The sequence below is a fragment of the Gadus morhua genome, chromosome 7, assembly GCF_902167405.1.
Source record: "Gadus morhua chromosome 7, gadMor3.0, whole genome shotgun sequence".
NCBI lineage: Eukaryota > Metazoa > Chordata > Actinopteri > Gadiformes > Gadidae > Gadus > Gadus morhua.
The window spans coordinates 3,072,921-3,094,048 of NC_044054.1; the positions used below are offsets into that span (position 1 = coordinate 3,072,921).

The 21,128-nt window shown below is 50.8% G+C and overlaps 1 protein-coding gene across 1 annotated transcript; it reads left to right on the forward strand.

Annotated features, from left to right (window-relative positions):
* Positions 1–9,155: 9,155 nt before the first annotated feature.
* On the forward strand, positions 9,156–19,759 carry LOC115547999 (transmembrane protein 198-B). Its single transcript, XM_030362554.1, has 4 exons — positions 9,156–9,432; positions 9,961–10,545; positions 18,245–18,459; positions 18,757–19,759. Exons 1-4 carry the CDS (start codon positions 9,228–9,230, stop codon positions 19,516–19,518), a joined length of 1,767 nt encoding a protein of 588 aa, XP_030218414.1. The 5' UTR covers positions 9,156–9,227; the 3' UTR covers positions 19,519–19,759.
* Positions 19,760–21,128: the final 1,369 nt, after the last annotated feature.

A 21,128-nucleotide genomic window follows, 5' to 3' on the forward strand; every position in this document is an offset into this window, starting at 1 on the left:
TATTGGTGAGTTATTTGGCAGCTGATGTCTTGTAGCTGAGAGGTTTTATATATCTTTATATGTATATATATATATATATATATATATATATATATATATATATATATATGTATATGTATATATATATATGTATGTATAGATAATCTATATTTAACCTGAACTCCCTGGAAGATGACAGCTCTGGGCCATGACACTGTGTGTGTGTGTGTGTGTGTGTGTGTGTGTGTGTGTGTGTGTGTGTGTGTGTGTGTGTGTGTGTTTCCTGACAGTTATCTCACGCGTGTGTGTGTGTGGCTAGGTCTGGCATGTGTGTGTGCATGTATATAAATACATCAGTCACTTCCGCTCCTCCTCCTCCAACAGCCTGCCTTACCCTACGTCACCACCTCCTCCTCCTCCTCCAACAGCCTGCCTTACCCTTCGTCATCTCCTCCTCCTCCTCCAACAGCCTGTCTTACCCTACGTCACCACCTCCTCCTCCAACAGCCTGCCTTACCCTACGTCACTACCTCCTCCTCCTCCAACAGCCTGTCTTACCCTACATCATCTCCACCTCCTCCTCCATTAGCCTGTCTTACCCTACGTCATCTCCTCCTCCTCCTCCAACAGCCTGTCTTACCCTACGTCACCACCTCCTCCTCCAACAGCCTGCCTTACCCTACGTCACTACCTCCTCCTCCTCCTCCAACAGCCTGTCTTACCCTACGTCATCTCCACCTCCTCCTCCAACAGCCTGTCTTACCCTACGTCATCTCCTCCTTCTCCAACAGCCTGTCTTACCCTACGTCACCACCTCCTCCTCCAACAGCCTGCCTTACCCTACGTCACCATCTCCTCCTCCTCCTCCAACAGCCTGCCTTACCCTACGTCATCTCCTCCTCCTCCTCCAACAGCCTGTCTTACCCTACGTCACCACCTCCTCCTCCAACAGCCTGCCTTACCTTACGTCACTACCTCCTCCTCCTCCAACAGCCTGTCTTACCCTACGTCATCTCCTCCTCCTCCTCCAACAGCCTGTCTTACCCTACGTCACCACCTCCTCCTCCAACAGCCTGCCTTACCCTACGTCACCACCTCCTCCTCCTCCAACAGCCTGTCTTACCCTATGTCATCTCCACCTCCTCCTCCAACAGCCTGTCTTACCCTACGTCATCTCCTCCTCCTCCAACAGCCTGTCTTACCCTACGTCATCTCCTCCTCCTCCAACAGCCTGTCTTACCCTACGTCACCACCTCCTCCTCCTCCTCCTCCTCCAACAGCCTGCCTTACCCTACGTCACCACCTCCTCCTCCTCCAACAGCCTGTCTTACCCTACGTCATCTCCTCCTCCTCCTCCAACAGCCTGCCTTACCCTACGTCACCACCTCCTCCTCCTCCAACAGCCTGTCTTACCCTACGTCATCTCCTCCTCCTCCTCCAACAGCCTGTCTTACCATACGTCACCACCTCCTCCTCCAACAGCCTGCCTTACCCTACGTCACCACCTCCTCCTCCTCCAACAGCCTGTCTTACCCTACGTCATCTCCACCTCCTCCTCCAGCAGCCTGTCTTACCCTACGTCATCTCCTCCTCCTCCTCCTCCTCCTCCTCCAACCGCCTGTCTTACCCTACGTCATCTCCTCCTCCTCCTCCTCCAACAGCCTGTCTTACCCTACGTCATCTCCTCCTCCTACTCCTCCTCCAACAGCCTGTCATCTCCTCTTCCTCCTCCTCCAACAGCCTGCCTTACCCTACGTCACCACCTCCTCCTCCAACAGCCTGTCTTACCCTACGTCATCTCCTCCTCCTCCTCCTCCTCCTCCAACCGCCTGTCTTACCCTTGGTCATCTCCTCCTCCTCCTCCTCCTCCTCCTCCAACAGCCTGTCTTACCCTACGTCATCTCCTCCTCCTCCTCCTCCAACAGCCTGTCTTACACTACGTCAGCCCTTCACACACCACCGCCCTGAGGGGGCGGAGCCGTGGAGGGGCGGGGCTCTGACTCCCGCATACGTGGTGATGCAGGCTTGTGTTGCGGGTCAAGGCGACAGGTTGTGTTGACCTGTGTGTGTGCGTGTTCATCTGTGTGTGTGTCTGTTTGTAACCTGTGAGTGTATGTGTGCGACTGAAACTGTATTCTACATCAACAACCACAACACAGTGCCTGATTGGTTGATCACATTCTAATTTCTGTAAATAGCTGCTGGGGGTCAAAGGTCAGATCAGTTTAGCGGTAGACAGAAGGTCATGTGACCAGACCCTCATCGTCATGACGGCACACAGAGTCAAACGATGAGCAGATGATTTAATCCAGCGTGGCGCCGCCGGTCACTCGCTATGTAGGTCGACGCTGAGCTAGCTCTGTAGCTCTGTAGCGCCAAGCTTGAGCGAGCTCTGTAGCGCCAAGCTTGAGCTAGCTCTGTAGCGCGGAGCTAGAGCTAGCACTATACCGCAGAGCTAGGGCTAGCTCTGTAGCACAGAGCTAAGTCTGTAGTCTCATGCTAGTCTCTTTAGCTCTGTAGCCTCTTGCTAATCTCTGTAGCTCTATAGCCTCCTGCTACTCTCTGTAGCACGGAGCTAGCTCTGTAGCCCTATGCTAGTCTCTGTAGCTCTGTAGACTTATGCTAGTCTCTGTAGCACAGAGCTAGCTCTGTAGCCTCATGCTAGTCTATGTAGCTCTGTATCCTTATGCTAGTCTCTGTAGCTCTGTAGCCTTATGCTAGTCTCTGTAGCATGGAGCTAGCTCTGTAGCCTCATGCTAGTCTCTGTAGCACGGAGCTAGCTCTGTAGCCTCATGCTAGTTTCTATAGCTCTTTAGCCTTATGCTAGTCTCTGTAGCCTTATGCTAATCTGTGTAGCACGGCACTAGCGCTGTAGCCTCATGCTAGTCTCTGTAGCTCTGTAGCCTCATGCTAGTCTCTGTAGCACGGATATAGCTCTGTAGCCTCATCCTAGTTTCTATAGCTCTGTAGCCTCATGCTAGTCTCTGTAGCTCTGTAGCCTTATGCTAGTCTGTGTAGCACGGCACTAGCGCTGTAGCCTCATGCTAGTTTCTATAGCTCTGTAGCCTCATGCTAGTTTCTATAGCTCTGTAGCCTTATGCTAGTCTCTGTAGCTCTGTAGCCTTATGCTAGTCTGTGTAGCACGGCACTAGCGCTGTAGCCTCATGCTAGTTTCTATAGCTCTGTAGCCTTATGCTAGTCTCTGTAGCTCTGTAGCCTTATGCTAGTCTGTGTAGCACGGCACTAGTGCTGTAGCCTCATGCTCTTCTCTGTAGCTCTGTAGCCTCATGCTATTCTCTGTAGCACGGAGCTAGCTCTGTAGCCTCATGCTAGTCTCTGTAGCTCTGTAGCCTCTTGCTAGTCTCTGTAGCACAGAGCTAGCTCTGTAGCCTTATGCTAGTCTCTGTAGCTCTGTAGCCTCATGCTAGTCTCTGTAGCACGGAGCTAGCTCTGTAGCCTCTTGCTAGTCTCTGTAGCTCTGTAGCCTCTTGCTAGTCTCTGTAGTGCCATGCGCTGCAGGCAAAGGTTGTGGTGTCTCTGTTCTGACTCCCCTCGTATCAGGTGATGAGAGGGAAGAGTTACGTCATAGACAAACAGACACCAGACGGGGGGGTAGGGGTGGGGGAGAACGTGTGTGTGCGTGTGTGTGTGTGTGTGTGTGTGTGTGTGTGTGTGTGTGTGACACCGTGTGTGTGTGTGTGAGAGTAAGGGGAGGACAGTAGAGAGAGAGAGTGAGAGAGAGTTTGTGTGAGGTATGTGGTGTGTGTGTATGGGGCTTGACTTTATTGTGTTCGTGTGTGCGTTCATTGTGTGTCTGGATGCGCACGATGGGTCCTGCATATTTTTGCTTTTCATTCCCTCTCTTTCTCTCTCACACACACACACACACACACACACACACACACACACACACACACACACACACACACACACACACACACACACACACACACAGAGCCGTTGATTGGCTGCCAGTCTGTTGCTATGGGAGATTATACCGCTCCCCCATTGGCTGGTGTCCTGGACCGACTCCTGACTCCTTTCCCCGGTCGCCATGCCAGGCAGCATCCAACCGGCATCATGGCAACAGACAGGAAGTAGAAGAGGAGAATGAGGCAGGCTGAGAAGCTAAGCATGGTTTTGTGTTGTTTCGTGTGTTTGGCATTCTGTGGTTGTGCGTCGGAGGATGATCCTATGGTACAAGACACACACACAGATCAACCCCTAACAAACACACACACACACACACACACACAGATCACACAAATGAGAGGCTCTGCAGCAACATTGTAATCCGATATAAAAGATTATTATGATTTATAATGTGTGTGTTTGTGAGCGTGCACGTAACCGTGTATGATTGTTACGTTGAAATGTGTTGCATGAATCTGGACACACACTCACACACACACTTGGAAAAGGACATCAGTGGTAGAGAGGGGCAGAGAGGGGATGGTCAGTGACAGGATGTGAGGTCATCTTCAGGTGAAGAGTGTAGCACTTCCTTTGCCTGCCGTTACAAAGTGTGTACTGCTGCACACAGTGTGCACCATCTGGACAATAAGACAATGAGCTGCAGGTGATTCACTGATGAGCACACCTGTGTCTCAGTCCATGTAACTGTACCAGGTCAACATGTGTCTCAGTCCATGTTACTGTACCAGCTCAACATGTCTCTCAGTCCATGTTACGGTACCAGCTCAACATGTCTCTCAGTCAATGTTACGGTACCAGGTCAACATATGTCTCAGTCCATGTTACTGTACAAGGTCAACATGTGTCTCAGTCCATGTAACTGTACCAGGTCAACATGTGTCTCAGTCCATGTTACTGCACCAGCTCAACATGTCTCTCAGTCCATGTTACGGTACCAGGTCAACATATGTCTCAGTCAATGTTACTGTACAAGGTCAACATGTGTCTCAGTCCATGTTAAGGTACCAGGTCAACATATGTCTCAGTCCATGTTACTGTACAAGGTCAACATGTGTCTCAGTCCTAGTTACGGTACCAGCTAAACATGTGTCTCAGTCCATGTTACTGTACAAGGTCAACATGTGTCTCAGTCCTAGTTACGGTACCAGCTAAACATGTGTCTCAGTCCATGTTAGAATAGAATAGAATAGAAACACTAATTGCAACACAACAAAGTTGGTGGGATTTTTTGTAGCTCTGTCCGGTGGGGGTGAGAGGGGAATAATAACGGGAGAGGATAAATTAAAATAAATAAATGAGTAGAGTTGCAAATAGAGATGTCCGATATTATCGGCCCACCGATATTATCGGCCCGATATTAGCATAAAAATGTAATATCGGTCAATATCGGTATCGGATTTTTTTTGAATTTCTTTTTAAAAAAATAAATAAAATAAACATGGCACATTTCCCTTAAATTAAGTTGAAGTATTTTTCTTATTTTGCACAGACAATGTTAACATTTGGAAAGCCTTGTTGCATTCAAGAATGCATCCAGTGGGGCATCACAATAACATTGAGCATGTTGTGTTAATTCCACAACAGGAGATATGTAATGTTACCTAAATTAGGTTTGAGGAAAAATAACCCAAATATCGACATCGGTATCGGCTGATATCGGAATCGAAAATTTAGAGTTGGACAATATCGCATATCGGATATCGGCAAAAAAGCCAATATCGGACATCCCTAGTTGCAAATCTTCAGGAGTTCAGGAGTCTAATTGCTGAAGCTGTTGAAGCTGTTGAAGTGTGTCGTTCCAGTCTTCAGAGATCTATAGCGTCTTCCAGAGGGCAGAAGTTGAAAGAGATCATGGCTCGGATGTGAGGTGTCCCTGATGATCTTGGTTGCTCGGTTCAAGCTGCGTTCAGCATACAGAGAGTGGACTGATGGAAGGTCACCAGTGATGTTGGAGGCTTTGGTGACAACTCTCTCTAATTTCCTCTTGGTGCGACTGTCAGAGCTCCCATTTCAGAAGCTGAATGAAGATGTGATTGCGCTTTCAATGGCCAGGACCATTAACAGAGCTGTGAAGACTGTGGCTGACCCCTCCCATCCTGCCAATAGTCTGTTTAATCTCCCCTCTGGACGGCAGTACAGGGCTATTATGTCAAAAACATCACGCCGCCTCCACAGTTTTTCCCCCCAAGCAATAGCCCTCCTAACTAACTCTTAAACTTGGACTCAATTGCACTTTAATTGTATTTAACTCTGCAATATCTCCATTGCTATTAATTTATTGCTCAAAATGGTACTGTTTGTCATTGCATTGTGTTTTTGTCTTTCTGTTTTACTGTGTGTTGCCTGCATGGAGAATACCAAATCAAATTCCTAGTATCTGTATACTTGGCGAAATAAAGTGGAAGTGAATTGAATGATGGCTTTGTAGAAGAGCTCCAAAAGGTTTTTGTTGACATGAAACTTTTTCAATTGTCTTAAGAAATAAAGTCTCTGACTTGCCTTTTTGATAAGGTGGGTGGTGTTAATGTCCCATTTCAAATTATGGCTGATATGTGAGTCAAAAAATTGAAAGGAGTCAGTGAAGGTTATAGGCTGAGCACATATAAAAGACGGCGCGTTGGTGTGAGGCCTCCTTCTCATATACACAACCATTTCTTTGGTTTCTGAGGCGTTAAGATGGAGCTTATTTTCAGTGAAACAGTCCATAGCCCATTTCACCTCCTTGTGGTACTGGGACTCAGCATCGTCACTAATGAGGCCGATGATGATGGTGGTGTCATCTGCATACTTCAATATTTTGACTGATGGTGTGAAAACCGGACGAATGACGTAACAGCCTCTGTGAACTCGTCTAGGCTGACACACGAGTGTTTAAAGATGTTCCAGTAAGGGCATTCAAAGCAGCCTTTCAGCGTATCGATACCATCTGTGGACCATACTTTCACGATGTTGGACTTCGGCTTCACAGATTTAAGTTTCTGACGATACTCCGGGACGAGAAAAAGTGTTGCTTGGTCAGACTTCCCCAGCAGAGCACTTTGGAATGTACGGTAAGCCGAAGTGATAGTGGTGTAGCAGTGATCCAGAATGTTATCACCTCTTGTCGGACATGACACCTGTTGAGTGTACTTTGGGAGCTCGTCAGACAGATTGCAGTCATAGCTCTGTAGCCTCTGTAGCCTCAGGGCAGAGTCTGAATGTGACGTTTCAGTTGCAACTAAATGTTGTGCTTAGGTGACAGTGATAGCATTGGCTTGTGGTGGGATGTAAACACCTATCACGATAGATGCAAACTCTTGTGGTAGGTAAAAGGGTCTGCATGTGACAATAAGAAACTCCAGATCCGGGGAGCAGAACTGTGTTACAATGGTAGAGTAGGTGCACCATCGAACATTGACTAGGATAACATACACCACCGCCCTCAGACTTGAGTGATAGATTAGCTGACCTGTCTGCCCTGTATGTTGAAAAGCCGGGAGGAGTGACCGCCGCATCTGGGGTGTACTCACCCAGCCAGGTCGTGGTCAAGCAGATGGCAGAGCATTCCTTGTACTTCCAGTTGCTGTGGGTCTGAGGTAAGAGCTCGTCCATTTTAATCTTGATAGATCTTACATTGGAGAGCAGTAGAGCTGGCGAGGCCAGACGATAGGCCGCTTTCTGAACCTGGCTATTGCGCATCTCCATCTAGGGTCGCTCTTTAAATGTCCAGGTGTTTTCTGACTCGCGACTCACTCTCACACTCACTCCAGCTCTGGTTCTTCGTCTATGCCTTCGTATCTCTGCAGGTATATTGGGCGAGGAGCGCTCGCAGCCGTACGGTACCAGGTCAACATGTGTCTCAGTCCATGTTACGGTACCAGGTCAACATGTGTCTCAGTCCATGTTACGGTACCAGGTCAACATGTGTCTCAGTCCATGTTACGGTACCAGGTCAACATGTGTCTCAGTCCATGTTACTGTACCAGGTCAACATGTGTCTCAGTCCATGTTATTGTACCAGGTCAACATGTGTCTCAGTCCATGTTACTGTACCAGGTCAACATGTGTCTCAGTCCATGTTACGGTACCAGGTCGGCGGTGTCTCAGGAGGTAGAGTGGGTTGGCTGGTAACATGGAGGTCGCTGGTTTGATCCCCGGCTCCTGCTAGCTGAGTGTGGAGGTGTCCCTGAGCGAGACGCATCACCCTGACTGCTCCTGATCAGCTGTCTGTCGCCCTGAGTGGGCGACTCCGCCGGCGGGGGGGGGATGGGTGAATGTGTGTGTGTGAACCGTTGTGGGTCGCTCTGTGTTGAACTCCGAACGGTCTAGAGCAGTCTGGGAGCGTGGTGTATATTCCATGAGCCCCCCCCCCCCTCACAGACAGGTTGCGTAACGGACGGCCGGTCTGACCTAGAAACCCCCCGACACACACAGACACACGGAGAGACACGCATACACACACACGTACACACATTCACATTCACATGCACACACACGCATACACACACACACCTCACACCTCACATGCACACATGCATAGGCACGCAAACATACACAGACACACACACACTTGATCTTCACCTTGATGGATTCCTACTGCTGCAGCAGCAATGGAAAATCCTGTCTACTGAACCTCTGTTCTTCATGTATCCAGCAGTGGTGGTGGTAGCAGTAAGGCCTCCATTAATCTGAGCCTCTCCGTTTAGGCCTCCTTACTCTGAACAGAGGCTAGGGCTAGGGTTAGGGCTAGTGTTAGGGTTAGCGTAAGGCCAGAGGCTAAGCTATCACAGGCAGTGGGGAGTCTGCCTACGTGTAAAACATGTTTGTGTTGATCTTGTTGCTTCTGGTGTCGGCCATTAAACCACAGAAGGACACAGATTTGACTAAACAAATGAGGCTAACATGAGGAAGTGGGGAATCGCCTGGCCCTTGGTTCTACAAACACCCTCACTACACCCACAGAGATGTATTGTTGTTTCTCTTTCTAAAGACTAATGGACTTATTGTAAGACGCTCTGGATTACAGTGTCTGATAAACGCCCTGAATGTGAACGTTAATGTGAATGAATTAGGAGACGATTGGACCTCGTCACACCTGATTGTCATTAGAGGAGCCTAATCAGTCTCTCCTCTTCTCGCCCCTCCTCCCCCCTCAGGTGGCGTCATGCGGGTGAGACGGTCTCCCTAGTGCCCTCCCCCATCCGACCCCATCCCTCCCCCCTCCCCCCCCAACACCCCCCCCCCCCCCCCCCCCCCAGCCCCGCCCCCATCTCTCTCAGGAGACCAATCGCGTTCCTCCACCGTCTCCCACTCCAATTAACCAATCGATCACCATGGCGACGGAGAGCCTGACCACGTGGGCGGGGCTGACGCCCACCTGGGCGGGGGCGACAGAGGGGGCCACGGCCGGCGGGGAGGTGGAGCTTCTGCGGCCGGTGGGGGCGGGGGTGTGCCAGAGCCCGGGGGGGCGCCACCGCGTGGTTCCATCGGTGGTCTGCGCCGTGGGGGTCCTGTTCGGCATCGTGTACTGCTTCTTCGGTGAGTCTGTCTGCCTGTCTGTCTGTCTGTCTGTCTCCCCCCCTCCCCCCTCTCTCTCTGTCTCCCCCCCTCCCCCCCTCTCTCTCTCTCTCCCCCCTCTCCCCCTCTCTCTCTCTCTTCCCCCTCTCCCCCCCCTCCCCTCTCCAGGGTACCGCGGCTTCAAGGCGGTGATGTTCCTGACCGGCCTGCTCTTTATATTATAATAACCCCTCTCCCCTCTCCCCCTTTCTCCCCCCCTCCCCCCTCTCTCCCTCCCCCTCTCCCCCCCCTCTCCCCTCTCTCCCCCCCCTCTCTCTCCCCTCTCTCTCTCCCCCTCTCCCCCTTTCTCCCCCTCTCCCCCCTCTCCCCTCTCCCCTCCTCTCCCCCTCTCTCTCCCCCCTCTCCCCCTCTCTCTCCCCCCTCTCTCTCTCTCTCTCTCTCTCTCTCTCTCTCTCTCTCTCTCTCTCTCTCTCTCTCTCTCTCTCTCTCTCCCTCCCCCTCTCCCCCTCTCCCTCCCTCTCCCCCCTCTCCCCCCCCTCCCCCCTCCAGGGTACCGCTGCTTCAAGGCGGTGATGTTCCTGACCGGGCTGCTCTTCGGCTCGGCGGTGGTCTTCCTCCTGTGCGTGCGCCAGCCCCTCCCGGACAGCGCCCTGGGGCCGGAGGCGGCGGTGGGCGTGGCGGTGGGGGCGGGGCTGCTGTGCGGCCTGGTGGCCATGCTGGTGCGCAGCGTGGGCCTGTTCCTGGTGGGGCTGCTCCTCGGCCTGCTGCTGGCCCTCGCCCTGCTGGTGGGGCTGGAGGAGCTGTCCTCCGCCCCCCCGCGCTCCGTCTGGGCCCCGCTGGGGCTCCTGCTGGGCTCGGGGACGCTCTGCGCCGTGCTCACGCTCCAGTGGCCCCGCCTCTTCACCACACTGAGCACGGCCTGCTTCGGCGCCGCCGCCATCACCGTGGCGATGGACTACTTTGCGGAGCTGCTGGGGCTGGTCCTGTACGTGGTGGAGCGGCTGAAGGCGGCGCCCCGGGACGCCCCCGTCTGCTGGGTCACCTGGGCCGCGCTGGGGGTCTGGGGGGCGCTGGCCGCGCTGGGGGTCCTGGTGCAGTGGAAGGTGACCGCAGAGGGGTACTCGCACACCAAGGGTAAGTGGTAACCTAGCAACGCTGCCTCTTATCACACTCACACAGCCCGGGGTGAGTGGTATATCCTAGCAACACTGCCTCTTATCATCTTATAGTGTGAGTGGTAACCTAGCAGCACTGCCTCTTATCATCTTATAGTGTGAGCGGTAACCTAGCAACACTGCTTCTTATCATCTTATAGTGTGAGTGGTAACCTAGCAACACTGCCTCTTATCATCTTATAGTGTGAGTAGTAACCTAGCAACACTGCCTCTTATCATCTTATAGTGTGAGTGGTATCCTAGCAACACTGCCTTTTATCATCTTATAGTGTGAGTGGTAACCTAGCAACCCTGCCTCTTATCATCTTATAGTGTGAGTGGTAACCTAGCAGCACTGCCTCTTATCATCTTATAGTGTGAGTGGTAACCTAGCAGCACTGCCTCTTATCATCTTATAGTGTGAGTGTTAACCTAGCAACTCTGCTTCTTATCATCTTATAGTGTGAGTGGTGACCTAGCAACTCTGCCTCTTATCATCTTATAGTGTATTCACTCGCACACCAAGGGCAAATGGTAACCTAGCAACACTGCTTCTGGGGGTCGGACGTCTGTTGACCTTTGTTCTGTGGGGTTCACTTGGGTTGTGTCTCTTGGTAGTAGTGGGATTGTGTAGTAGTGGATTGTGTTGCAGTGGATTGTGTCGTGGGCGTCTCAGGAGCTAGAGTGGGTTGACCTATAGGTTTTAAACAGAATGGCAGCGATTTAGCACCATGCAAAAAACAATCTGTTTAGAATTGCATTAGGATTGAAATCCCCCTGAAAATCGAATCTGTGCATTTTTGAGAATCCGTGGAGAAAAGTGAAAAATCCCGTAACTTCTAAAGCACAAGCTTCCTCTTGTTCCTCAGAGATGTCATGACAAGACAAGACATAGACAAAAGAAGTCCCTAAAAAGTCACAATTGTGCACGTTATCTCATGGGTCCTTCATTAAACATTTATTTAAAAAAGCATATAAAAATCAAAGTACTTTTTTTTTATTAATTTATTATTTAATTGATCAAAGTGCATTTTGTGGGCACTGACTTCATTTTTCTGTTTAAGTTTTCAACACTTTCTGTGAACCAGAACGGGTTCGGGGTCAGTGGAAAAGACTGAAATGGAAAATGGACTGAGGTTCGTTGAATTGGCGCGCTCGCGTTTTTCATTGGGACGCAGAGACTGCTTGCAACAATTAGTTAGTTAGTTATATGCTCCTTATAACGGCTAGCCGTTGGGAGTTGCTGGACCGGCCCAATTGTCGATCCAGCAGCAACAACAGGATGTCTGTCTTCGACATCACGACATCAGGCAACCCTGACAGGTTAGGTACCTTGTCAAGGACACCTCGACACTCGGCTAGGAGAAGCCGGGGATCGAACCAGCAACCTTCAGGTTACCAGCCAACCCGCTCTACCTCCTGAGCTACTGCCGGCCGTCACAATGGTGACGGTCTTTTTACACTGCCAAGCCGGTTCGGTCGCGGCTTGGCACGCCCGGCGATTTCACTGTATTATCTCAAGTTTCCTGTGTTAAACCACATTGGGCGTCAGTTTGGTTTGAAATGTGCTGGGGACAGAGACGCATTCGGAAGTGCATTTTCAGAAGTGCTGGGTACAATGAGGATGCACTCTTTTTTCTCTCTTTAGTGCCGGTAATGAAAGGTTCTGAAAGACGGCATAACCATGTAGCTAATTACTAAGGAATAAAATGTATACAAAATCTGTCTGGCATGTTTTATGAAGAAAACGTTTCCAAAAAGCATCGGACATATGACCCACTGTTCTGCTCCATGTATCCAATGTTGACAACGCGACATGACATTGCTAAGCTAACAACATAAACAAGAGTAGCTAGGAACGGAAATTAACTGTGTATTTAAGTTCAGAAGGGCCAATCGTGTGGCTACACACAGCACTAGAAAAGTCGGCAAGATGGAAAAAGAAAATAATATTTGTTGCACAGCTGAACGCTGTATCACATCATGAGCTGACTGTTCTCAATTCACAACACGCATTCCATCAAAACTAGCCTACATAAGGCATTCTGACCAAATCTGATGAACTCCCCCCCACAATTATTTCAGAATTCAAGCAAAGCAAGAATGACCAAAAGTCACTTTGTGTCAACAAGAGACCGACTCCACCGACTATCAATTGCAAGTTAAAACAGCCGACCACTTGAGTGCAAAAAAGACCTTGCCACAGCACCAGCAAATCTTAAGCAATAAATATTGCGTATTACCTTTATTTATGTGGCAGTGGTCTGCAGATGCATCCCGTGGTGTAGCCTACCACATCCATTTAGTTCATCAGGTTATCGTTCTGATACTGTCCATGGTACTAGCAACCTGCTCTGGTGCTTCTCACCTATGTATTCAGGCTAAAATGACTTGATTGTCTGATGCCTCATCATCCCAGCCGAAGAGTATTGGTATTATTAGTATTGGCTACTTGCCAAAACGAAATAATAACTTCAAAGTGTGTCTTTTTACAATGTATTTGTCGCTTATACCGAACACGCTGGGGTTGATAAGTTACCGGACTGCGGAGTGATACAGATGACGTGAATCAGAGGCAAAAAATCCACCTTCATTGACAGCGGTCCAATATTCTGGACGTGAGCATTCCACGGCATAGAGAAGAGCTGTGTAATAAGTAAGGGATAATCACCGAGAGGCAGGGCAATAAACAGTTTGATATGCCCGCCTCGTGGACGGCTCGTGGATGGCTCGTGCACGGCGGTAACCTTGGATGTGTGCGATGCGATGTGTTTTGGATTGTCTGTGCCGTTAAAGTAGCATTTATAAACGTTTACTACTTACGGCACCGACAATTCAAAGCCCAAGTGGAATCTAGATGGAAAAAGTGTGTAGTTGAAAACATGAGCAGTTTTTACTTCTTCGTCACCTAGAGAGTTTGTTATGTACGATCATTCAAAAGCCCCATGGTATTTCCCATAGACATTTGACCGATGGAACCGGAGCCTCGGAGGCAGGACTTATTCTTCAGAGGTCTATTCATACTTTTATGAATTGAGAAGAGCCGTGTAATAAACAAAAATAATTGACAGCTGAACGTTGGGAAGGCCCGTGCAAGTGAATGGAGCAGTCTACAGCATTGAGAAGAGCCGTGTAATAATCCATAATAATTAAACTCGATTTTTTTTTTTTTTTTTTTTACAAGTGGTGGGTACAAAATGTATCTTGATGAAAACTGGTGGGGACGTGTCCCCAGCGGAACTGACGCCTATGCACGTGAGTGTAGGCTACAAACGCGATTAACTATTTACAAGTGCAAAAAAGCCAACATATTCTTTATTTTGCTGACCATTTGTTTTTTATCCCGACAAAAGCCTCGTCAGGACCGTTCCTCTGCGTCTCTCTCGTAGATCGCACCATCTTTCAACGTCTTTGTTCAATATGACTGCATCACCTTCTCTGGCTGGTTCATACACGATTCTCAGATATTCCTCCACGACTTAACATGTCACACTATGCGATCAAAGAGCCAGGAATTCGGACCTTGCCTCGTCAGAAGACTGGCCACGCTACAAGATTCGAGGGTGCGATGCTCTAGAATCTTTACTTTGTATCGTTCAAACACGCAGCAACAACGCAGCGACAAAGTGTAAATAACAATGGATCCCGAGTTCCTACACTAGGTATTATGATGGCGGTCCTCTGCGTAGTGCAGTGAAGTCAGGTTAGTAGAGATGCGCGTATGAGCTGTCATCCGCAACCACTGCCTAATATCTAATTCACCCATCGCAATGTTATTTTCAACAATTGATACCCGCCCGTCATCATTAGGGTGACCAGATGTCCCGGTTTTGTGGAGACAGTCCCGGCTTTGAGCTGCGTGTCCCACTTCGGCAAAAGCCTGTCGGCACGCTACAATGTCCAACCACTATGAAATGTCACCTATTGTCATCGATTACATCCCGATTATTAACTAAAAACCACATAGAAAGAATAAACCATCCAGCATATGATTTCAACAATGTGTGAGGGCATACGCAGCAAGGATGATCGCACAGTGGAATGCTTATGGTAAACGAGCGCTGTACGGAGGAGATGTTTGCGCATTTCAGAAGATTATAGAAAAATATATGTCAAATTACTCAGTTTGCCGTTTGTCTAGTCAATATGTTAACCTACTTATTATTTATTTATTTGTTTCACCGCAACCCGCCCGCAATTCCTCCAAGTATTAGGCTACTGTATTTCACGTAATCCACCCAACCCGTAGATTATCCACGGTGTCCGAGGGTATGACCGCCAACCGCACAACTCTACTAGTCTAATAGTTCTTTACTAGTTATTAAACACTGCCCATGAGCTCCAGCTGTTCGCGGGGTTCCCTCGCACAACTGGTGGCGGGGATCCCTCATGTCAACAATGGATACGTCATTGCGTTTCACACAAATTTCTGGCATGCCAAACATTTCGACGTTGGGACGATAAAATCGCAGCCCGCAAGCATGTCACATTACAAGACCTCGACTCGTCGCCGACTTTTCAAAATCGTGCAGGGCCTACGACTCGCAAATTTGTCTGCGACGAACAGATCGGGGCAAAATCGGGCTGAAATCCGGTAGTCCGAACCAGACATGATCAGCAGCTCGCGGATTTCACCTTCTCTCCAGTTAGTACTGCTCATGATGATATCGCTGCCTTGTCTCTGTGGAAACAGCGCAGCATGACCACTACTCAAGCCCCCCCCCCCCCCGGAACCCCGGAGCCGTTGCACTTAAATCTGAATGAAACCCAGAGATGGTGGTAGCAGAGACAGCCTTGACTTACCCATGAGCAGCTCCTGCTAGAGCGTGGTTTCTCCTGCATGAAACGGGGAAGTGGGACTGGAGGCAGGGGCGATTCTAGGGAGTGTGGGGGCCCTAGGCAGAGGATTGTTGACGGGGGGGGGGGGGGGGGGGGTATGGAGCGATTGTTGAGGGGGGGGGGGGGGGTATGGAGCGATTGTTGGGGGGGGGGGGGGTATGGAGCGATTTTTTTTTTTATTTTTTTTTTTGGCTCTAGGGGGCCCCCTAGTAGTGGCCCGGGGCCCCAAGCAATTGCGGGGCCCCAGGCAATTGCCTGGTATGCCTAATGGGATGCAGCGCCTCTGTCTGGAGGTCTCGCCTTGCCAATGAAGCTCTGAACAGCCTCATGCTAAGCTCAATACATGGCCCTCCTCTGGACGAGTACAACTCACTAAAGGCAGTCACTAAATGGTGGAGTACTGGCAGAAGGTCACGTAGACCACAGTTCAGTTCAGTTCTGTTGGCTGTCATCTTGAAGCTAAACAAATCTAGTCTGGGAATAAATATATTATTTTATCAACATAATGTTTTTATTATATCATCAGTGAGTAACAACTCAAAATGTAAAAAAAGAGTTTTGGGAAATTTCGCGACGATTTGGGACGGTTAAAAAAAAAATTCGGGAGGTTTCCGGGACGTTGGTGGAAAGTTAGTTTTGACCCCTGGTGTGTGTCTCTCTGTGTGTGTGTGTGTGTGTGTGTGTGTGTGTGTGTGTGTGTGTGTGTGTGTGTGTGTGTGTGTGTGTGTGTGTGTGTGTGTGTGTGTGTGTGTGTGTGTGTGTGTGTGTGTATGAAGCAACGGGAGAGGAAGGACATATTTCCCGCAAGAACTCTGACAGTTCTCATAACACTCTGATCATTCTCGCAGTATGGGGGAGGGGCAAACATAGTTCCCGCGAGAGCTTTGAATATTCATGCAACATGGGTGCGGAGACAAACACCCACACAGCCCTCCAAACCATTTCTCAGTGCATTTGTGCCTCAACTAAACATTTAGAAAATGACCACCAGATGTTCTGCCACTGAGGTTCTGTCACAGATCCTTCAGGGTGGAAGTGGTATAGATGAGTCTGTGTCTGAGACAGAGGATAATGTTGAGGAGGACCCTGACTATGCGGCATACTCCTCTGATGAGAATGAAGCCATTGAGATAGGAAATTCTGATCCTGGTTTCTAAAAAAGAATCAAACCTTATAATCAAACCTTCATATCTCAATCACCAGGAACTGATATGTCATCCAAAGTTGGAAAGCTGGTATGCTCCGGATACTTGATGTATTGATGTATGTATGTATAAGGGGAGGTATTATTTACTGGGTTATAAAGATGGTCAGTAGCAAGGCCTAAAGTAGCTGAGAGAGAAACGTGGTTAAGACCTTCATTTACAGTCGTTTCCTGCATGTTTACATTGCTGGGGTCAAATTGACCCAAAACCTCACAGTTGTACGTTTATTTGAACATAATAGGAGGGTTAACCTGAATCAAGTTCTGGGTTGGCTTAGTTCAGGAGGCTGAGCTGGGGGACGCTTTGAGGGGTAGACTCCGCCGTCAGTGGGTGAATGGGTGGATGCAGTGCATCTTATACTGCAGTGTATCTAAAAGTGCATTCACTGGAGCCTTGGGCCTGGAGCCCAATTTCAACCTCCTAAATCAATATGGTCTATGGATGTATTACTGTTGGCTTTCTGCATAGTGCTTTCAAATGTTATGAAGATGATGTCTGAGAGTCGAGAGAGTGGGAGGCATGAGATGAAAAGGCAGCCTTGGAAAGATGAAAGAGAGAGAGAGAGAGAGAGAGAGAGAGAGAGAGAGAGAGAGAGAGAGAGAGAGAGAGAGAGAGAGAGAGAGAGAGAGAGAGAGAGAGAGAGAGAGAGAGAGAGAGAGAGAGAGAGAGAGAGAGAGAGAGAGAGAGAGAGAGAGAGAGAGATTTAGGAGGGGGGAGATAAAAACCTTCCTGTCCAGGAATGTTGCGTGATGTGTGTGTGTCTGCCTGCCTGCCTATGTGCGTCATTGTGTGTGTGTACATCCTTGCATGCGTCAGTGTGAATGTTTGTCAGTGTGTGTCTGTGTGTGCGTGCTTCTGTGTGTGTGTCAGTATGTGCATGCTTCAGTGTGTTTCTTTGTGTTTGTCGGTGTGTGTGTGTCAGGGTTGGCTTGCTTCAGTGTGTGTCTTTATGTGTGTCAGTGTGTGTGTGCGTGCTTCAGTGTGTCTGTGTGTGTGCCCTTCTGTGTGTGTGTCAGTGTGGGCTTCGGTGTGTCTGTGTGTGTGTCAGTGTGTGCGTGCTTCAGTGTGTGTCTGTGTGTGTGTGTCAGTGTTGGCGTGCTTCTGTGTGTGTGTCAGTGTGTGCTTCAGTGTGTGTCTGTGTGTGTGTCCGTGTTTCAGTGTGTGTCTGTGTGTGTGTGTCAGTGTGTGCGTGCCAACAGTCTTATCTGATCTAGAGATGATGCCGTAGAGATCATCCATGGTGCTGTGATGTCTGAGGGAGACACCAACATGATGAACACGTGTGGGTCAGACAGTCAGAACATCACCAGGGTCTGTGTGTGTGTGTGTGTGTGTGTGTGTGTGTGTGTGTGTGTGTGTGTGTGTGTGTGTGTGTGTGTGTGTGTGTGTGTGTGTGTGTGTGTGTGGGCCTCAATTCAGCCTCATTAAGGCTTTTCAAGGTGTCATTCTGAGTTGTCATGACATAAATTCCTTTAAATGGTCATAATATAAAAAATTACTCAAAGAAATGTTAGTGGTAAATGAAACTATCTCTCTCTCTTATTCTTTCTATGTCTCTCCTCCTCCTCCTCCTCCTCCTCCCCTCCTCACCCCGCTCCCTCTCCCCCCTCTCCCCATCCCCCTCCTCCCCCCCAGTCATCATCTCTCGTCACCAGAGGCACATGCAGGTGCTCCGGATCCGTCAGCGCGACGACCGCGGCCGCTCCGCCCGGGGCGCCCGCGCCAAGAAGAAGAAGAACCCGGTCGCCGCGGCGGCGGGCGCCCCCGGCAACAAGGCCTCGCCGGCCGAGCCCGCCTACCGCCGCAAGCCCCACCCCATCCGGCGCTACGACGGGGACGTGCTGTCACCGGTCGGTGGACACACACACACACACACACACACACGCGCGCGTAGACATAGATATACACACACACACAACGCAGATACCATGGCAAAAATACACATGCACACACGTACCGATCTACACAAGCACTTGTGTCCACGTACACGCAAACAACACACACACACACACACACACACTCACAAACACACAAACCTATGCACATACTCAGGCAGTAACACACGGCTACATATGCACATAGAGACACAACCCTCTGCCCCTCTGTCTCCAGCGATCTAAGGTCCTCTGTCTCTCCTCCCCTCACAGAGCTACATCCAGAACTTCCGTGAGCGGCAGGTGGAGGTGGAGGTGTGTGGAGACGAGCCCTCCACCTCCAGCGGCCCCCCCAGCCTGCCCATGATGGGGAGTGGTCCACTTAACCCTCGGCCAATCAGCAGCGGTCCACTCAACTCTCGACCAATCAGCAGCGGCCCACTTAGCAATCGACCAATGAGCAGCGGCCCACTAAGCTCTAGACCAATGAGCAGCGGCCCACTAAGCTCTAGACCAATGAGCAGCGGCCCACTTAGCTCTCGACCAATGAGCAGCGGCCCACTTAGCTCTCGACCAATCAGCAGTGGTGGTCCACTTAGCAGCCGACCAATGAGCAGCGGTCCACTTAGCAATCGACCAATGAGCAGCAGCGGCCCCCACAACCATCCCCTGTTAGGCAGCGGGCCCGAGAGTTCCAGACCAATTAGCAGTGGTCCAATTACATCCAGACCAATTAGCAGCGGTTCGATTAACTCCAGACCAATTAGCAGCGGTCCACTCAGCAATCGACCAATGAGCAGCAGCGGGCCCCATAACTCCCGCCCTACGAGCAGCAGTGGCCCCCACAATGGCCCCCCGCAGGGCAGCGGGCCCCACAGTGGCCGGCCGACCAGCAGTGGCCCCGCCAACGCCCGCCCCACCAGCTCCGGGGGCCCCCACTTTGCCCGGCCCCCGGGTGGCCCCCATGCGGCCGTGGACCTGGGCTACGACTACGGCTCCCAGGCCGAGGCTGTGGGGCCCCTGCTCCGGATCTGATCGCGCACTGCTGGCTCGCTGGCTCTCTGGGGTCCCTCTGGCTCTCCTCTCTGGGGCCCCTCTCCTCTCTGGGGCCCCTCTGGCTCTTCTCTCTGGGGCCCCTCTGGCTCTCCTCTCTGGGGCCCCTCCTGCTCTAGGGGCCCCTCTGGCTCTCCTCTCTGGGGCCCCTCTAGGACATTAAGTGGCCCCAGAGGATTAAGGGACTACAGACCGGCCCCTGCTCTCAGACCCCCCCCTCCTGATGTCCTAGAGGGCCCCCAGAGAGCCAGGGGGGCCCCTCTGGCTATTCCAGACCAGGGGTTTGGGGGACCCCTGTCTAGGGACCGTACCCCCCACGCCGTAGTGGGCGTGGCCGGGCGGGGTTGACTTTGACTCCGCCCCTGCGTCGGACCTGACCCCGCCTCTATGCTTAAAGCCACACCCCTCCAAGGTGAACCCATGCCCCCTACCCACGGTGATGATGACATCACACCTCCCAAACACAGATCAGGGACTCGAACCCGCAACCTCAGGGCCGCCCTGGGAGACGGTTAGCCTCGGTTAACCGCCATGACAACGCAGTCTCCTCTTCCTCTTCTGGGAGTTTGACCTCTGAAGTGACCTACGACCTCACCAAAGCCCCACCCCCCCCCCCCGAGGAGGTCCTTGGGGCCCTCAGTGGGTCCCATGGGGGGGGGGGGGGGGGGGGAAACACACACACTGGGTGGTACAAAGCCTCACCCTGTCATACACACTACACCCTGATAGACCTGGATTTTGTATGAGGGATGGGAGGTTAGAGGTCAGGGGTCAGGTGCCCAGGTTACCGCCCCACCTCGGACTGAACTAACAGTGGTCAGAGAATGGGGGGGGGGGGGGTCACGCAGGTCCAGACCGCAGGTTCAAGGTCAAAGGTGCTTAGGGTTTGATTCCACTCAGCCATATTTCCACCCCTCTGACTCGGCGACCGGACGGCACGTGGGCGGGAGTGAAGTGCTGAATCCCCACCTCACCGCTCACCCTCTCACGGCCGCGGGGGGTGAACTCTGTCACAGGACGTCCCGCGCTGAGCTGAGCTCTGACACGCTGAATCATCACCGTGTATTTACTCAAACGCTGATCTTCACACACACTTGTGATTTTATTCATGGGGAGGATTTAGCTCAGACCTCGTTGGGTTCAAGATGTTTTAACGCTGTCTAAACTGTTCTTTGTTTAGTTTGAAACCACGACCGGGGAATCTACTACTGGAACTGCTGAACTCTGTGTCCGCCATTTTGTGATCATCCCCTCCCCCCACACACACCTTTACGCCTACTCTCACAAACACACACACACACACACACACACACACACACACACACACACACACACACACACACACACACACACACACCTACTCACACACACACACTAGAGATGCGCGGATGGGCTATTATTTCATCCGCAACCGCATCACAAAACGCTTGATCCGCCCGCCATCCATCCGCAACACTTTTTTTGACCAATTTTCAAAACCGCACCCGCCCGCCATCCGCCTGTTGTTTTTAGGTATATGCGCTGCTGACGCAAGGCTAGAAAGTTCTTGCCTGTTCTTGAAAGGAGACTGATCCAATGCCGCAAAGATATTT

What these genes read in the sequence shown, in the direction of transcription:
- LOC115547999 (XM_030362554.1), top strand. Translation starts at nt 9,228, where the DNA reads ATGGCGACGGAGAGCCTGACCACGTGGGCGGGGCTGACGCCCACCTGG. An exon ending in CATCGTGTACTGCTTCTTCG is followed by an intron (nt 9,433 to 9,960) that starts GTGAGTCTGTCT and finishes TCCCCCCTCCAG; the next exon opens with GGTACCGCTGCTTCAAGGCG. An exon ending in GGGGTACTCGCACACCAAGG is followed by an intron (nt 10,546 to 18,244) that starts GTAAGTGGTAAC and finishes CCTCCCCCCCAG; the next exon opens with TCATCATCTCTCGTCACCAG.